General features: G+C 39.3%; 4 protein-coding genes across 4 annotated transcripts in view; 3 read left to right on the top strand and 1 right to left on the bottom strand.

Annotated features, from left to right (window-relative positions):
* The first annotated feature begins 2436 nt into the window (after positions 1 to 2436).
* Positions 2437 to 4509, top strand: LOC146484828 (uncharacterized). Its single transcript, XM_085104255.1, has one exon. The coding sequence runs from the start codon at positions 2516 to 2518 to the stop codon at positions 4061 to 4063; it is 1548 nt and encodes a 515-aa protein (XP_084960381.1). The 5' UTR covers positions 2437 to 2515; the 3' UTR covers positions 4064 to 4509.
* A 3-nt stretch (positions 4510 to 4512) lies between these two features.
* On the bottom strand, positions 4513 to 6295 carry LOC146484827 (uncharacterized). The gene has a single exon (XM_085104254.1). It carries the CDS (start codon positions 6235 to 6237, stop codon positions 4513 to 4515), a length of 1725 nt encoding a protein of 574 aa, XP_084960380.1. The 5' UTR covers positions 6238 to 6295.
* A 1087-nt stretch (positions 6296 to 7382) lies between these two features.
* On the top strand, positions 7383 to 13258 carry LOC146484826 (uncharacterized). The gene is made up of 2 exons (XM_085104288.1): positions 7383 to 8176; positions 9337 to 13258. The coding sequence occupies exons 1-2, from the start codon at positions 7777 to 7779 to the stop codon at positions 10026 to 10028; spliced, it is 1092 nt and encodes a 363-aa protein (XP_084960414.1). The 5' UTR covers positions 7383 to 7776; the 3' UTR covers positions 10029 to 13258.
* Positions 12995 to 15371, top strand: part of LOC146484825 (uncharacterized) — a 10351-nt gene continuing 7974 nt past the window's right edge. The window contains exon 1 of the mRNA XM_085104285.1: positions 12995 to 13257. The gene's annotated coding sequence lies outside the window, so the exon portion shown is untranslated. The remainder of the gene's footprint in view (positions 13258 to 15371) is intronic.

The raw sequence follows: 15371 nt of genomic DNA, 5'->3' as shown, positions 1-15371 counted from the left end.
TTTTCTGAGCTGTTTTTCTTCAAGGGTCTGTTTCACCTGTTCATACTACAACATCAAAAAAGCTGAAGCCAGTGATAAATGGTTCAACAGGTATCATGTCATGTTGAATGTTGAAAGTAGGACATTCATTGTGTTCAGGGTTGCCGTGATGGCCGGGGAAAAACAGATTTTTTTGTTCAGTGTCAGGGAATTCTTTATCAAGTCAGGGAAATACTAAATTCTACATCAAAGGCTGTGAAAAGTCAAGGAATTTTATTTTAGGGTAGCCACTTGGTTTGGGAAAGGGTTTCCATGTTGGCAAAAGTAATGTTTCAAAAAGCAGCTACAAAGTAATTGATTTCTGTCGCTTTATCGCTGGCTTCATTGGGGGAGATTTTGTTTTTTAAGTGGCAACCTGATGTTGAACGTTTTTACACTTTGTTGAACGGAATTTCAATCGAACCATCAAGCGATTTATTATGGTGACAGCAAGTCTAGATGTCGTTCAACATTTGTTGATTAACACGAAATGTTAAACGCTATTGTATTGTGTATCATTCGCCCCAAATATTGAAATCAAAGGAGAGGGAAGCCCAAGAACACAATATTACAATATCAGGAGCCGACTCATGGGCTCCAGACAATATTTATTTTCTTTAAACACAATGTTAACTTGCTTCACTGGTCTTTCTCGCCAGAGGTTTTGTTCATAACAAAGCTTGTGCCTGCGAAGTTTGCTCGCGCATGGGCAGTTGGGAGGGTAGCGGGGACGTAGATGAAAAGGCTTTTGTTACTGCGCATATGTTCTGCGCATCTCGAGATACTCGGGTTTCCTATGGGTGGTGCCTACTAGTACAGGGATATTTTTGCGCGGAGAAAGCGGAACTTAGCAAGTGCTCTTGGTATCAAAGATGAAAATTGAGGGTAACCGTGCATTTTTCAGAGAAAATTAAGCTTCAATTTGGAAATAAACGCCACACATTGCTTTGTATTTTACTGCTTTTTAGAGTAGGTGTTGCGTAATTATCTCTAAAAAGAATGCGTGGTTACCCCCAATTTTCTTTCTTGATTTTAATAGCCCTCGCTAAGATCTGCTTTTCCCGGATAGTCATAAACCGCGCAAAAAATACTTCTCTATTAGTAGTAGGCACCGTCCTTAATAGAGGTCAGAATTACAGTAATTAAGGGAAGTCATTTTCGGGACTTTGACAACTGACCGCTTAATATGGTGCCGCTTAAGGACGGTGTCTACTGATACAAAGGTATTTTTGCACGGCTTAGGACTATACGGGAAAAGAAACTCTTAGCAAGGGCAGTTTGAATCCCACAAGAAAATTGAGGGTAACCATGCAATTTTCAGACGTAATTAAGCAACAATAATTTCAAAAAGCTTTGAAATACATAGCAACGTATGGCATTTTTTTCCAAATTGAAGCTTAATTATCTCTAAAAAAAAAAAAACCGTGGTTGCCCCGCAATTTTCTTTTTGGATTTGAATAGTCCTTGCTAAGATCTTCTTTTCCCTCATAGTCGTAAACCGCACAAAAACAGCTTTGTATTAATTAGTTGGCATCTTAGTTTCAATAAATTACAGGTTCTCCGACCATTCTCGACCGGCCAGAGCTCTTCATGACGTAGTCAAAGCCGAGCGGCTCTGGGGTCGAGAATGGTTCTCCGACCATCCTGAGATGCGCAGAACGTATGCGCAGTAGCAAAAGGCGGCACCGTCCTTCCTGTCACGGCGATTTCTCTGTATTGTGATCAAAACTATTCAAATTTCTGACAAAGAACCTTTTCTCCAACATAAAATTTCTCTTAGAGCACTGAGGAGGAAATTAATAAGTGATTTTTCCGAGGAAGAACAAACTATAGTTTTTAACGATTTCTGTAAAATGCACAGGACGAACTTGAAAAAGTTGGCCAATCTTTTCAAGTTGCAATCCATTCTCATCCAAGCCATCCGCAGCCAGAAACAGTTAATACTAGTTTCTGTGCATTGGCTGGGCAATTGTTAACAAAACGGGACCATTATTTTAATGTTCCCATCACTACAAATATGTTTTTGGCTAAAAATAGGAAACACTGTTCTTTAATACAGGTCAGGAGCCCAATGGGCTCCTGTACAGGTTAGACTGTACTTAGTTTCCAGACCTCGTTAATATTCACTTTCTCCTGCTTGTTGCTACATTACCAATAACCGTCACAATTTATCGCTGGCCGATTTCCGTACCTAATGAAGCGCTGCCCACTCTGCACCACCCCCACCCCGATGGAGAGCGGCGAAGGTCACGGTCACAATTTACTAAGTTCCAAGGAGTTGTTTCTGTTGTCTTGACCATGGTTAAAACGGTCACTTTTAAGAGGAAACCACTCAATATGTAACGGTAATAGGACTGAGTGGAGTACAATTCAGGGAGTAATCGGGCGAGCAATTTTAAATTTGAAATTACGAGCCAATAGACAAATTCGGCTAACGCGCGGTAATTTGTCACGTGACCTGAATTGGGTATAACATGTAAACAACCTCCACGTGTTGATGAAGAAATTAATCGCCATGCCTCACTACTGTTGCGCTGGAGGGTGCTATAATAGTTCCGATCGAAAGGATATTTCCTGGCATAATTTACCACTTGATTCACCGACCATGCTATCTGTTTGGATTACGAAAATGAGACGCGATCCTCGATATTTCAAGGTAAATCGGCATACTAAGATATGCGGCGAACACTTTGTGACTGAAGACTTCGTGAATCCATACTCTGTAAAAAAGCGACTTAAAGATGGTGTAGTGCCTTCTATCTTTGCATGGAACAAAGATAAGGTTGTTCAAAAACGGCGTTCTGTTACGGAAAAGCTGGAGGCAATCAGGGCCGAGGAAGAGGAAGAAACCGACACTGCATCCGAAGGAGAAGGAGACGTTGTCACAAACACAAACAGTGACATAATTTTAGTTTCCAGAAAAACACAGACGTTTGAGGATGACATCTGCACTACCTCTGACGACTATGAGCGAATTCCCTGCTCACATAAGTTTTCTGTAGCTCATTTGCTTTCAAAGTGCATCACACCTAAGATAGAGGAAAAATTGTTTACTCACTTTACTGGATTCTGTTCTCATGGTGAGTTTATGAACACGCTGCGGTTTGTACTACCGAACCTAGATAGAAAACTGTTAATCTACTGGGATAGTGAGGCTAGAAAAAACAGTGTCATTGATACAGAAAGATTGTTTGATGGTGATCTTGATGACCCAGATGATATGAACGATCAAGAAGAACAAAATGAGTCTACTTTCACGCGTCCTACAGCACATAAACTGACAGTCGAGGATGAGTACCTTCTTGTTTTAATGAGACTTCGAATGGGTTTGACCATCATTGATCTAGGAGAAAGATTTGGTATCAGTGATAGTACGGTTAATAATATATTCCTTACCTGGATTAACTACCTATATGTGACACTTGGAAGCCTCAAAATATGGCCACAAAGGGATATTATTTTGCAAAACGCACCTGTGGAATTCTTGGAAAAGTATCCGAATAACATTTGCATTATTGATGCAACTGAACTTAAGATTGAAGTTCCGAGTGCACTTCAGAAGCACAGTGAAAGTTACAGTACATACAAATCTCACACAACATTGAAATGCCTTCTTGGTGTTGATCCCAAAGGTGGAATCATGTTTGTATCTCAACTTTATGAGGGATCCATCAGTGATAAACAAATAGTCGAGAGGTCTGGTTTCTTAGATATTCTTCGTAAGAAACTAACAGTTAGTGAAATAAAGAAGGGGGATTCTTTAATGGCTGACAAAGGTTTTGATATCCAGGATGAATTAAAAAAGCTTGACTTACAGTTGAACATTCCCCCCTTTCTTAAAGATAAAGTTGGATTTGAAGAAGATGATGTTGTCAAGACTCAAACAATTGCAAGGCATCGCATACATGTGGAGAGGGCGATATGTAAGGTCCGTAGATTTCGAATATTTCACTCAGTCATTCCTGTCTCTATGTTTGGATGCATTAACCAAATATGGACTGTGGCTTGCTTACTTTCAAATTTTCAGAACCCGGTTCTTGCTTGATAACACAACAATTGCAGTTCAATTTTAAAACTCCTTTTTCTTAAGGTGCAGAAAATAAAGACAGCACTCCTTTTCTATTTAACACATTTTCACTAGTGTGTAATTGACTACCTTTTTTTAGACACTAGTCATTATTCATGTAGAGGAGGGAGGGAAAAAAGACAAGTGGGCAAAAGTATTTTTAGAAGAATGGTTAGAGTAGGGACCCTATTATTCTAATAAAGAAATGGGGGGTCATCTTTTTTCGGCTCTGCCATGGGACTTGGGCTTGCAGTTTTTTATCTTCCAAAAAAGGGAACCTCCTTTCCCCTGTTCAAAAGTAATGACCAGTTCCTTACCAACAGAGAAACCGTTCTTGTAATAATTACTAGTTTTGTGAGTTATAACCACTTTCAGCAAATGACTGTTACTATTTACTTCTTACATTAAAATCAAAGTGTACTTAAGTGTCAGGTGTGGTTAACTACAAAAACTAATGGTTCATTGTTTCGTGAACAGCTTTCAACAGTCTTTGCTTGCACAACAATAAAAGGAAGGGCATAATTGAAAAAGAAATTCTTCAATTTAGGAAGAAGCTTGTTTTCCCAGTAGTCAGGATCAAACTGGATTCTGTCTACACACATTTCATTCGAGTCAGACAAGTAAACACAAAAGTCACACCAAGGTAAACCAGTAAGGGCCAACTGTCCTTGTACTTGGGCAAAATATGAATGACTTTTCTTAAGGTAAAAATTAGCCCCAATTTTTTCAATATAAAAGGCTGGGTCTTCTGCTGCTTGATCAATAGTATCTCCTCGTTTGGAAAAAGGACACTTGACCTCCAGCAATCCATATTTACTGTTTGATGATGGATCAAACACTTTCCCATCTGGGGTGGCACCAAGGAAAGGAAATTTTGGATGTACAGAAATCCCAGCATCAAATACTGCAAAACCTGGCACTTTTTGTTGCATGTTTTTGGAATATATTGTTCGTGCAATCCTCTCCTTTCCCTTGCCATGTGCAATAGCCCTCACATTTGACAAATCTTTCGCACAAAAAATACTTTTCAACATTGAATCTGAGGGCCTGTGGATTCTTGAATATACTTTCCCAAAATTCGATGCAGTGAGCCTGGTCTTATGCTGATTCAGCCATTCAGATGATTCTCCTTGCAGGACTGTTCCCCTCTCTAAGGCATGAGATTCCCTTTCATTTATGATTAAATTGTCAACAAAAAAAGCAGACAGTTCAGGTTGATTCAGCACATCCAGGTCAGACAAATCAAACACATTATTGTGATCAATGCCAGTGGGAAGAGCAGGAAATTCAGAACACTGTACTGAAGTACTGTCTGTGATACAATTTTCCCTTGTGTGGTTACAAACAAAGGTTGTGTTTGGTCGACCAAAGTCTTGTAATTGGTATGTCAGACAAGCACCAAGGGGAACATTCCCAAATATTGTATTCATTAATAAACCTGGTTCTTGATCGCTTAATAGATAAGAAAACGGAGGAGGTGTTTCCTTTCCTTTTAAAAAGCTAACTTGGTCCATCAAATGGTGCATTGGAAGTCCTTTTCTTAGAGCGGGACCTCTTGCATCATACAACTTACATCTGACAGGGGCTCTTTTCCGTTCTTCTTCCCGATCGGTTTCAGCACGTGCATAGTGAGTCGCCATCACAGGTAAAGGACAGATGGAAGTAGCTCTTGGGATATGCCAAGACTGAGGTCGACTGGTGCAACTAACATCGCTTGGTATATCTTTAACTTCTAAGCAACAATGATCATTCAACTGATACAACAATGCCAATATGTGGTTACAGTGTCCACCGCTCCCTCCCTTACAAGAACAATGAGCTCGGCAAACTGCAGCCCTATTATCTTGCTCCTTTAACATCAATACTAAATAGTGCGGGTCTTCACTCTTTCGAAGCGATCGATAGCAGCGAGCTTTTACGTAAAATACACCAGATCCCTCACACGTGTAGATATCATAGACATATCCTTCACGAAAGAACTTGTAGCTTTTTTCTCCTGCGTTTTTCTTTCCTCCCTGACCAAGCCAGTCAGAACAAGTCAAAAGACTAATTTTCGGGAAATTTGTCAAAGTTTTTGACCAATTTCTAGTCTCATAATAAAAACACGAACAACACTGAACATGGCTGCGACAACAAACGCATGCGGCCGCCATCTTGAATATGATGTAAACACCCAATTCAAATCACGTGACTTTTTAGCCAAATGGGTCTAAATGCGAGAATCTCAGTCTTGGAATATTTATTAACGTAAGAAAATAGATTCCAAAGCAAAAAAATGACTGGTTTCAACTCTGGATGTGGAAGCCCGACCGCATGAAGATAATTTTTTAAAAAAGTATATTTTTAATTAAAATACATGTCCGTCAATATTTGAACAAAATGGGAGAAATGTTTAAAAGTAATGGAATTGAAGTACAGCTTGTCATTGATTTTGATTGGTTATCATGTGTCATGTAGTGAAATGTCATTGGCTAGTGGCATTTGCTACTTGATTTTCATTGGTTCTTTAACTGTCCGATTTGACCTGTCCGATTACAAGCTTCTAGTAATCGGACAGTTTTGGAGTTACATGGCAAAATTAAGCTATAAATATGGGCTGTTAAGAACCAATCATTTTCAAGCATTTTGTTATTGACACAATTAAGCAACAAAAAGCTGCCAGGTACTTGAATTTCTGACAGCCTACAAAAACGGACTCAAGGATCTTGGCATTAATATTTTATGATACCCTATCTTTCTATACCATGTTCTCCTTTGTCATAACATTGTATCGCGGCAGTTTCCGTAACCGAGTGTGTGATTTTGTGAGCGCTATTGTGTACAAACTTTACATTAAGTTATCAAATGTGAACTTAAATGGTGTCTTTATTGTGTTTGACATGTATTCTGTGCAAACTGTTTTAAGCGGTCACTTGATTCCCCGATGTAACCGCTGAATACAGGTTCGACTGTATCAGTGAGCAAAACTGGTCTCTTTGAATTTTATCGAGTTTCTCAAATATGTAAATTAAAAACTGTCCACTTATTTGTTCTGTTCGATATTCTTGCGGCGTAATTTATGCTTCAACAGAAGCTTCGAGTCATTGAAATTGTTAGTATTTTTTCTCTTCCACGTCTACCCAGCAACGAGAAAATTTAAGCAAAATACTTGGAATACCGTTTCTTGTTTTCCTACTTCGCTTCATGGCCTTTAACGTAATCATTTTTAAAATTGTGTGCGCAAACACACGGTCTAATCTATTCGGTTTTTTAGTTGACCGGTTAAGTCGCAGAAAATTATTTTAGGGACGCGAATTTCTGACATGTTGACTTTCCGAAAATGCTAGCTGACCTTTTAAATTTGCAAACCAGATGAAACTTTTGCTCCTTCTGAAGACAAGAGGAATTAATTAATTTTCCCATGTTACGAGAGCTAGTTAGGCGGCATTTCACCAAAGAAAATTCTGGTTTTTCAAACACAACTGAATCCAAATTCTAAGTCCGATCAGATCTCCATCACACAATTCGTTAGCGCGCCTTCCGGTTACCCAGATACCATTTTATAGTGCGAAACACGTATCATGAAAATAATTCAAATTTTGGTATATTTGAATTTCGTCTTTTAACCAGTTGAACTGAAACAAGTATATTACTTGGCGACGAATACGCGTTTCGCCGTTGAGAGGAATGGAATCTCTTCAAAAATCATAAAAATGGCTTCCCGTTGGGTTCTGTCTTTAGTGTTACTATGCCTGGCGATTTTTGAAGGATTGTTAATAATGGTGATAGCCAACTGGCCCTCGCTTTTGGACACGTCAAAATCCAGGATTCAAGAGGCTCTGTACTTTAATTCACCTGAGGCAAGCGAAGGTTATCTCTTTCAACAAAGAGTGCAGAAGAAATTTATTTTGTTCGTGGCAGTTCTTACGCACGCTGCGAGGAGGACGAGAAGGGACGCCATAAGGGAAACGTGGTTTACTGAATGTAAACAAAGAACAGATGAAGTCTGCTGTGTTTTTTTCACAGATGAAGCCGGGTTGGATAATGAAACAAAGAACGCTGTTTTGAAAGAAAGCCAAGAACATGATGATTTGGTGTTTCTGTCGCTTGAAGGTAAGTCTGGCTGCTGTCAAAAGTCGACCAACATGAACTCCTGTTTTCATTTGACTTGCAGCGCTTGCTGAGTATTTCTCAGTCAGGGTCACTCAACGGCCCACTTTGATAGAACATATGTTCGGAAGATAGACCTGAATTGCCTCAGAAATTTGGGTTTATTTGTAAAGAAAAAACTACAATTTTCTTTGGTAAAAGGTGTGCACGAAAAAAAGTAACACGGCCAGCAGCAAATGAATCTCGTACCCAGCTTCCCCAGGTTCTCAGTGGCTAGTTCTGCTGTACTGGAATTTTTTCACCTCAGGGTTTCTGCGGTAAAATAATAAGAGCCTTTACGGGGCAGCCAATCAAAAACTTTAATCTTTTTCGATTCTCCTATAGACCAACCGCTGGCCAAAGAGAATGAAAACTGTGGGCCGGTACTAGATTGGATGGGCAACTTTATGTGACCTTCAAAGAGCGAAGCAAGACAAGGTAGCATTTTCGGAAAGCCAAAAACAGATCGTAAATTCAGGGACTAAGATTCTGCGTCCTGTATGAGAATTTCTTCCCCACGACTTAGATTTTTAGCTAAAAAATCCAAACAGATCAACTTGTGTGAGCCGTTACTCACTCAATTCCTGGGAACTCAAATATGGCTTAAAAGAGCAGAAAACGACCAGGGAACACAGGAGGCAAAGATTTAATCCGTTACGGCATATGCCAGACATGGACATTCAAATCCAAGCAGTATGCTAGTTTAATGGCTGGGTCATCCGAACCAGTAGACCTGCACTTTTTCACTGGACCCTGATAACCTGTAGCTGCACTGTTTTTTTAGGGCTGGGAACAATGTCCTGTTGTTCGGTCTTTTGTCCTTTCGGCAAACCATGTAAGACGTTGCAAACGGTGCAGGTCGCTCCATCTGAACTAGTAATCGAAAGGTCGCAGGCTCGATCCCTGATTTCTTTTGTTTTGTTTTGTTTTCTTTTTCTTTTTCGGGTATCCCTGTGTCACTACATTAAAACTATTAAGCCTAACCGTTCTCATTGGGTTCCCTGTTTCTTTCTCATCCCTCCACCACATCGATTTATATTTTTTCTGCAGAGGGTGATTTGTACCAAATTTCATGATTTCATGGTGTTCCTGTACTTACACAACTCTTCTCTCTTTGATGGTAGATAAGTTAGCGTTCGCAGAAAGGCTCCTTCAAACAATGGAATGGTCGTATGAGAAATATCAGTTTGACTTCTTCCTGCGAATCGATGATGATCATTTCGTTTGTTTGGATAGACTGTTGTATGAGCTGAACTTCCGTCCCAAGGAAGCGCTCTATTGGGGTTTTGTACACTGCAGACCTAAAATCGTTCGTGTAGATGAAGCGTGGCTTATCCTGACACGTGATTTGATCGAGGAAGTCTTGGATAAAAGGAACACGACGCTTCTGTGTTCGCCGTATGGTGACCAAGCTGTGGCACTTTGGATGAGTGAAAGCTCTAAAAATGTGACATATTTTATGGATAACCAGCGCATCATTCACAAAAGCGCGGGAAAGAATCAGAAATTCTTCTCAACGGACTTGTGCATGAAGTACTTAAGCTTGCACGGATCTTACCCAAGAGCTATGAGACAGTTCTGGTTAGTATCTAGCGTGTTCCATCGGAGTGCCCCAGGATCGACAGTCTCATATGATATCACTGACATTGAGCCATTTGAGAAATTGTGTCCTTTTTCGCCACAGTTTGACTATCGAGGCTTTACACGAGAATATCAATTCGAACCCAAGCCTTGCTCTGAAAATCCTAAATGGCACGTGTCCGCACGAAGGCATGTCGGACGAGAGGAGACTGGCGAGAGATATTCAAGTTATTGAGGCAAATTTTAGTTTGCATTGCCAGTTTGCGTGGTTTGATCGTTTGCGTGTGTCTAGTCCTGAGGATACTGTTGTCGGTGACGAAGATTGAGGTTTCCCCGCCTAGTGGGATTGCAGAATATGTGTGTTTAGAGAGGTTTTCCCTTGAGTGTCGTGAAACCACCAATCACAACAGACGTAAACAGGACAATGAACCAATCAGAATTCGAAGCAAATATATGACGCTAGCTGGCGTCAAGCGCGGGAAAACGCCTGCGAGCAAGTCACGGTTGGTTTTGGTTTGGCCTCTCATTGGTTGAGAAAGTGGCGCCAAATTTGCCATCCAATCACAGAGCGCAGTAAAGTGAAACTAAAACAAATACGAAATTACTTTCGACACTCAATTGAAAATCACGTTAATGATCAGATTGTCGCGCTCTTATTGGTTACAAAGACTCACAAAGGTGCTTGATCTAAGGAATGACTCAAGCGTTCGTGACAATGTTATGTGATTTACCAGACCAGGACCAGACGCGTTCCTGGTTTTCATAGCCTGAAGGAACGCAGAAAAGGATTTTCACTGCCTTGGTTTGAAAACGAGGTTTTAGAGGGTATGGTTATTCGTATGTGATTTTAGAAAGAAATGAGAAAAATGCTAGGAAAATAAAAATACGGGACGGAAGAAGAAGAGAAGGAAATACGAGAGGAAGACTGAATTTTCTTTCTCGCGATCAGACCATACACCACTGGGCGAGCACACTTCAATCGGGTTTAAATTACAGCAGACTGCTTTTTTGTACCCCGCTGTTCAGTTATCATAACCTTAAATAACTTTCAATCATCGGAAATCTTAATTTTTCTCATTTTGCCTAAAGAGTCATCAAATATTCCCTCCCGCTACACTCTGTTTTTTTTTTTTTATAAGAACGTCTAATTTTGGAGCTGAGTTGTTCTTAAATTACATGGTATATACTACATGTATTTCAGTAAATCAATGCGGACGTGCTGCTTGAGAAATGGTATCAAGAACTGCTGATTATGACAAACCGAGATGTGTGTCACCATTACATTTGTTACCTTGATTTTATATACAGATTAGCAAAATAAAACGTTCTTAATCGAGTCTCAGCCTGAGGAACGTTCTTAATACGTTCTTAAAATTTTGGTTAATCTCAGCCTCAACGTTCTTATAAAAAGGTTCTTATAAAAAAAAACAGAGTTAGCTTTTTTTTTCTTTACAAACCCTCTTCAAATCAATATGAAGTCCTGAAAGATTTAGTAGGCCTCGCACTCCATAACGCATTCAATGCGTATTTTGGTTAGTGGTACTTTGAATAGCGGAAAAACATATTTGCATCGATGGAGACGTTAAAATAATGGAACATTTTTGTCTAAAAATAGCCCTACTAGTGCACACAAACTATCAATCATCTTTGGCTGCGGGTGGCTAGGATGGAAATGGTTGCAACTTGCAAACAAATTGGCCAGTTTTTTCAAGTTTCTCTTGTGCTTTTAGGAGAAATCACCATAGAAATCGCTAAAAACAGATTTTACTTTTTTGTTTCTCGGAGAAGTCATTTCATATTTTCTTCCCGGTGCACCGAACAGCGATTTCACGTTTAAGAAGGGGTTCTATGTCAAACTATAATTTAGCAGTTTTGGCAAACATACAGTAAAATCTCCGTAACATTACTCCTTTAAACATCACGGAAGCTATTAGGAATAATATACTCAAACTTACAAAATCATAGCATTCCATCCAAATCGAGCTAGATCGCCGGCCCCCTGAATCGTAAGACAACTCGGAAATTCACTTTTTTTTGTGGAAGAGGTCCTTTCTGAGTTCACAGAAGTTCTTTGAAATTCATTGTTATTCTGACCTCATACATTAGAGATTTCCGGCTGAAAATGGAAGGTTTCTTTATTGGTTTATATGAAACTAAAGGTGAGAGTCTTTTGTGAAGGCGGTTCAAATGGAATAAAAATAAAACTGATAAAGGCGACATATATTCCAATAGCACTTGATCTCTGACAACCTATGATTGATCACTGTATTCTCAAGATGCCGTATTTTTCTATGACGAATCAAATCGAACGAATTTCGAAGAAAGCCGACAATAAATCATCTGTCAGTCAAACGTGCCTATTAGTGGCTTGTTTAGATAGCAAGTAATTGATCAGTCGATTCTTATCATCGCTATGGGACATTTTCAATACGCTATTGGCTATACAACCGCAAGCAGTGTGTTTGTTTACATTATTGTTACGCACTGAGCGGAACAGGTAATTAAAGAGCGCTAAATGGTTTTCACAGATAATGGATGAAACCGCAAAATTCCGACGATTGTATTTTCTACAGTGGTTTAGTAGCGTCATACGGAGGAAATCGGAAAACTTGAAATATTTTGCGCAAATGGCGGGATGCTTATAGATTAGCTGAGCTTTAGGGCAAACATATCTTAATTAACGTGTTTGCGTTGGCATCAAAGTTTATCAAAGAGTTCAGATTAATACTAAGACGTGACTTTTCAAAGTAATCTTTCGAGAACATGTGACCTTTTTGTCTTGCGCAGTCGAGATAACCCTCTTTGTGATTAAAATTTAAGTTAGTTTTATGTTCTTCTTTGCCAGTTATTGTTTTGCTCCGATAAATTGTTTGAACAGTTCTGAACAGAGGCCATGGGAAGTTAAAGTGAAACAAAAACTTTGCCAAACATTATTCCCAATGGCATGTATACGACACACAGTTCTTCGAAACACTAACATACGTTTTAATCATTAGTTCAAATCTGAAAGTCACAGAGCTAACTTAATTTACATCTGTGGCTTGTTGCTAATTGTGTTTTGTCCTTGTTCCCACTGGCTGCCTCGTGAAAAACAAAACGACACGTAACCATAAATAAATCGTGCTTTCTTTTGTTATTTATTGTCAAAGGAAAATGGGCGTTAGTCATACATCGCTGCGTTCTGCCCAAGCCCTTTCTGTTTTACCGCTTAAAAACTCGTTTGTGTTTACCGATATAACACACCAGCACTTCAGAATTTTTGAATTTCAAGAATACTTTGTCAGTCTATAAGTTTACATTTCCTAAAGCGCTGCTGACAATATCGGATCTGCTTTGTGTTCGCTAAATAGACATCGCGCGGTCTTAGTGTCGTGGTGTTAAGCTCATTCGGAAACTCTCGTACGTAATTAGACTGCAACACAAGGGAGCATAAGTCGACGGCGTTTACAACCGACGAGAATAAGGTAAGGCACATGCTTCGATAACTTAAATATATACCATGAAGGTTCGACCAACCTGTAATTTGGGAGTAACACAGACTGCGTGTAGGGAAACGTAGGCTCCACAATGTACTTACAGTTAATGAATCAACTATCGTAACTCAGAATATCAAGTTTATTGTACCTATTTCGTGAATCTTTTCATAGCCGATCGCGACAAGAATTTTGCGAACGTTTCGTGCCGGTGAACTCGTGTTCCTCATTACGTTCTGCTTTTATTGAAGTGATGATTGATAATAGTTTTGAGCATTAGAAGTGTTACAAAAGAAACGTACGAACCTTAAGATATTAAACCTTCGCGACAAGTGTAGCTTCCGCCATATTCTTTCAAGTTGGAAGAGAAAGTTTCTAGAACATAACCGTATTTATAAACAAGACCTTGCCCTATTCGACGTATTTCAAACTTATTTTTAATTAAAACTTAGTTGACTATCTCAACAGAATTATTGCAATTATTGAATACTATAAAATAATGCCAAGGCAAGCCATCGTCACAAAGTTCAGTTCGAACTTCCGACCGGTAAAAGGCCATTAAACAATTCACGTGGAAACTAAACTAACTGGAGCCCGTAAGGCTATCGCCGACAGAGAACAACTGTATTTGACCACTGATCTGTAAAACAACATTTAATACTGTTTGGTCGGAGATCAGTAATGCGTGCTCAACTGGACCGATTGTAACAGCTTGATAGGTCATTTTGTTGTCTAATTATTACTGTGTTAACCAAACTAAGGCTTGGGGTGTTGAGGTTTTTTATCACGCACCCTTGCGCTTCAATGCTGTGCTAACACAAGTGCGCGGTTTGAACGAAATATTGCGGCTTCTTTTTTCTACAGAAGAATGCTAATGGGTGGCTAATTGCTCGTTTGCGTCGAAATGGGTAGAAACTAATTACCAGTGACGTCTCTCTACAATGGACTGATAAGTGTTTGATAAAAATAGAGAATATATCTTTTGGGGTATTGTTTTGAACGAAATGAGGACCTGCACGGCTAAACACAGAACAGTAATTGGTCGGCAATTTCTGACGACGAACTGGAAACATTTGGCCGGAAGCTTTGAATATTTGGTTAAAACGCGGTGTCTTTTACTCTAATTTTTCGAGAATAAGTGAGAAATTCCTTTTCAGCTAGCTTTCTTAGTGCACTTAAAATTCAAATTGTTTATTCGAACAATGAAAGAAGTCTCAACCCTTCTTTGTCAGGATATATGGATCATATCATGTGCTTCTCGGCTGGAAGCCATTCCGTTTTAAAGAATAACTCTTAAGATATAACAAGATTACAATAACAAATAGAGAAATAATGACTTTTACAGCTTCGGTTTCCATTTTAAAACATGGGTCATGTGATATTGTTTTACGACTTTATTTTGAGTCTGCGGATGACAGTTTTCCTATATAAATTTATCTTTTCAATGGTATATCTCCTAATAGTGCAAGATAGCTTGCTGCTATTGCGAAAACTGATTGTTTTTACCCTTCTTAGGAATTTTGCTCAATGTACATTTAAAATAGGCCCGCATGGCGTACAAAAGAGAAGCGTGATCGCCAGGAGCAAAAGCGGACAGGAATTGCTTTGGAAATAGCAAAAATAGATGACCCTTAAGCACTGCATCACGTTTCGATTGTTTAAGTGGAAGGCACGTACTTAAATGACATATACAGCTGTAAAGGTTTTGTGGCATCGCAACTCTTGATGTTGAGCTTGCTGTTCGTGATTTCGAAAAAAGGATTAACTACTCAGGTAATTAAATTAAAAGATAAAGTCTCATCAATTTGATTAAAGTCATGGTTCAGTACTTGAAATATTTCTTCCTGTGCCCTTCACTTCAAATTTTAACCCCAAACGTCTGGCCGGCAGCGTGTTATCATAGGTAACAAAGTCGCCTTCAAATTGCTTATCAAGTTTCCCACTTGTTCAATGCTCTGAATTGAGCGTTCCAACGATCTGATGACCTTTCGACGATGTGCGTCTTTCTTTAACTTCTGTAAAGGTAATGGCAAACTAACTGGCTTATACGTTTTATTCTTCATCCTTTCAGTTTCAAATACAGCAGTTATAGTTGAAGTGGGAAT

The sequence above is a fragment of the Pavona decussata genome, unplaced genomic scaffold (genome assembly GCF_977016875.1).
Source record: "Pavona decussata unplaced genomic scaffold, jaPavDecu1.1 SCAFFOLD_29, whole genome shotgun sequence".
Lineage (NCBI taxonomy): Eukaryota > Metazoa > Cnidaria > Anthozoa > Scleractinia > Agariciidae > Pavona > Pavona decussata.
This window is presented reverse-complemented; position numbering and strand designations above follow the sequence as displayed.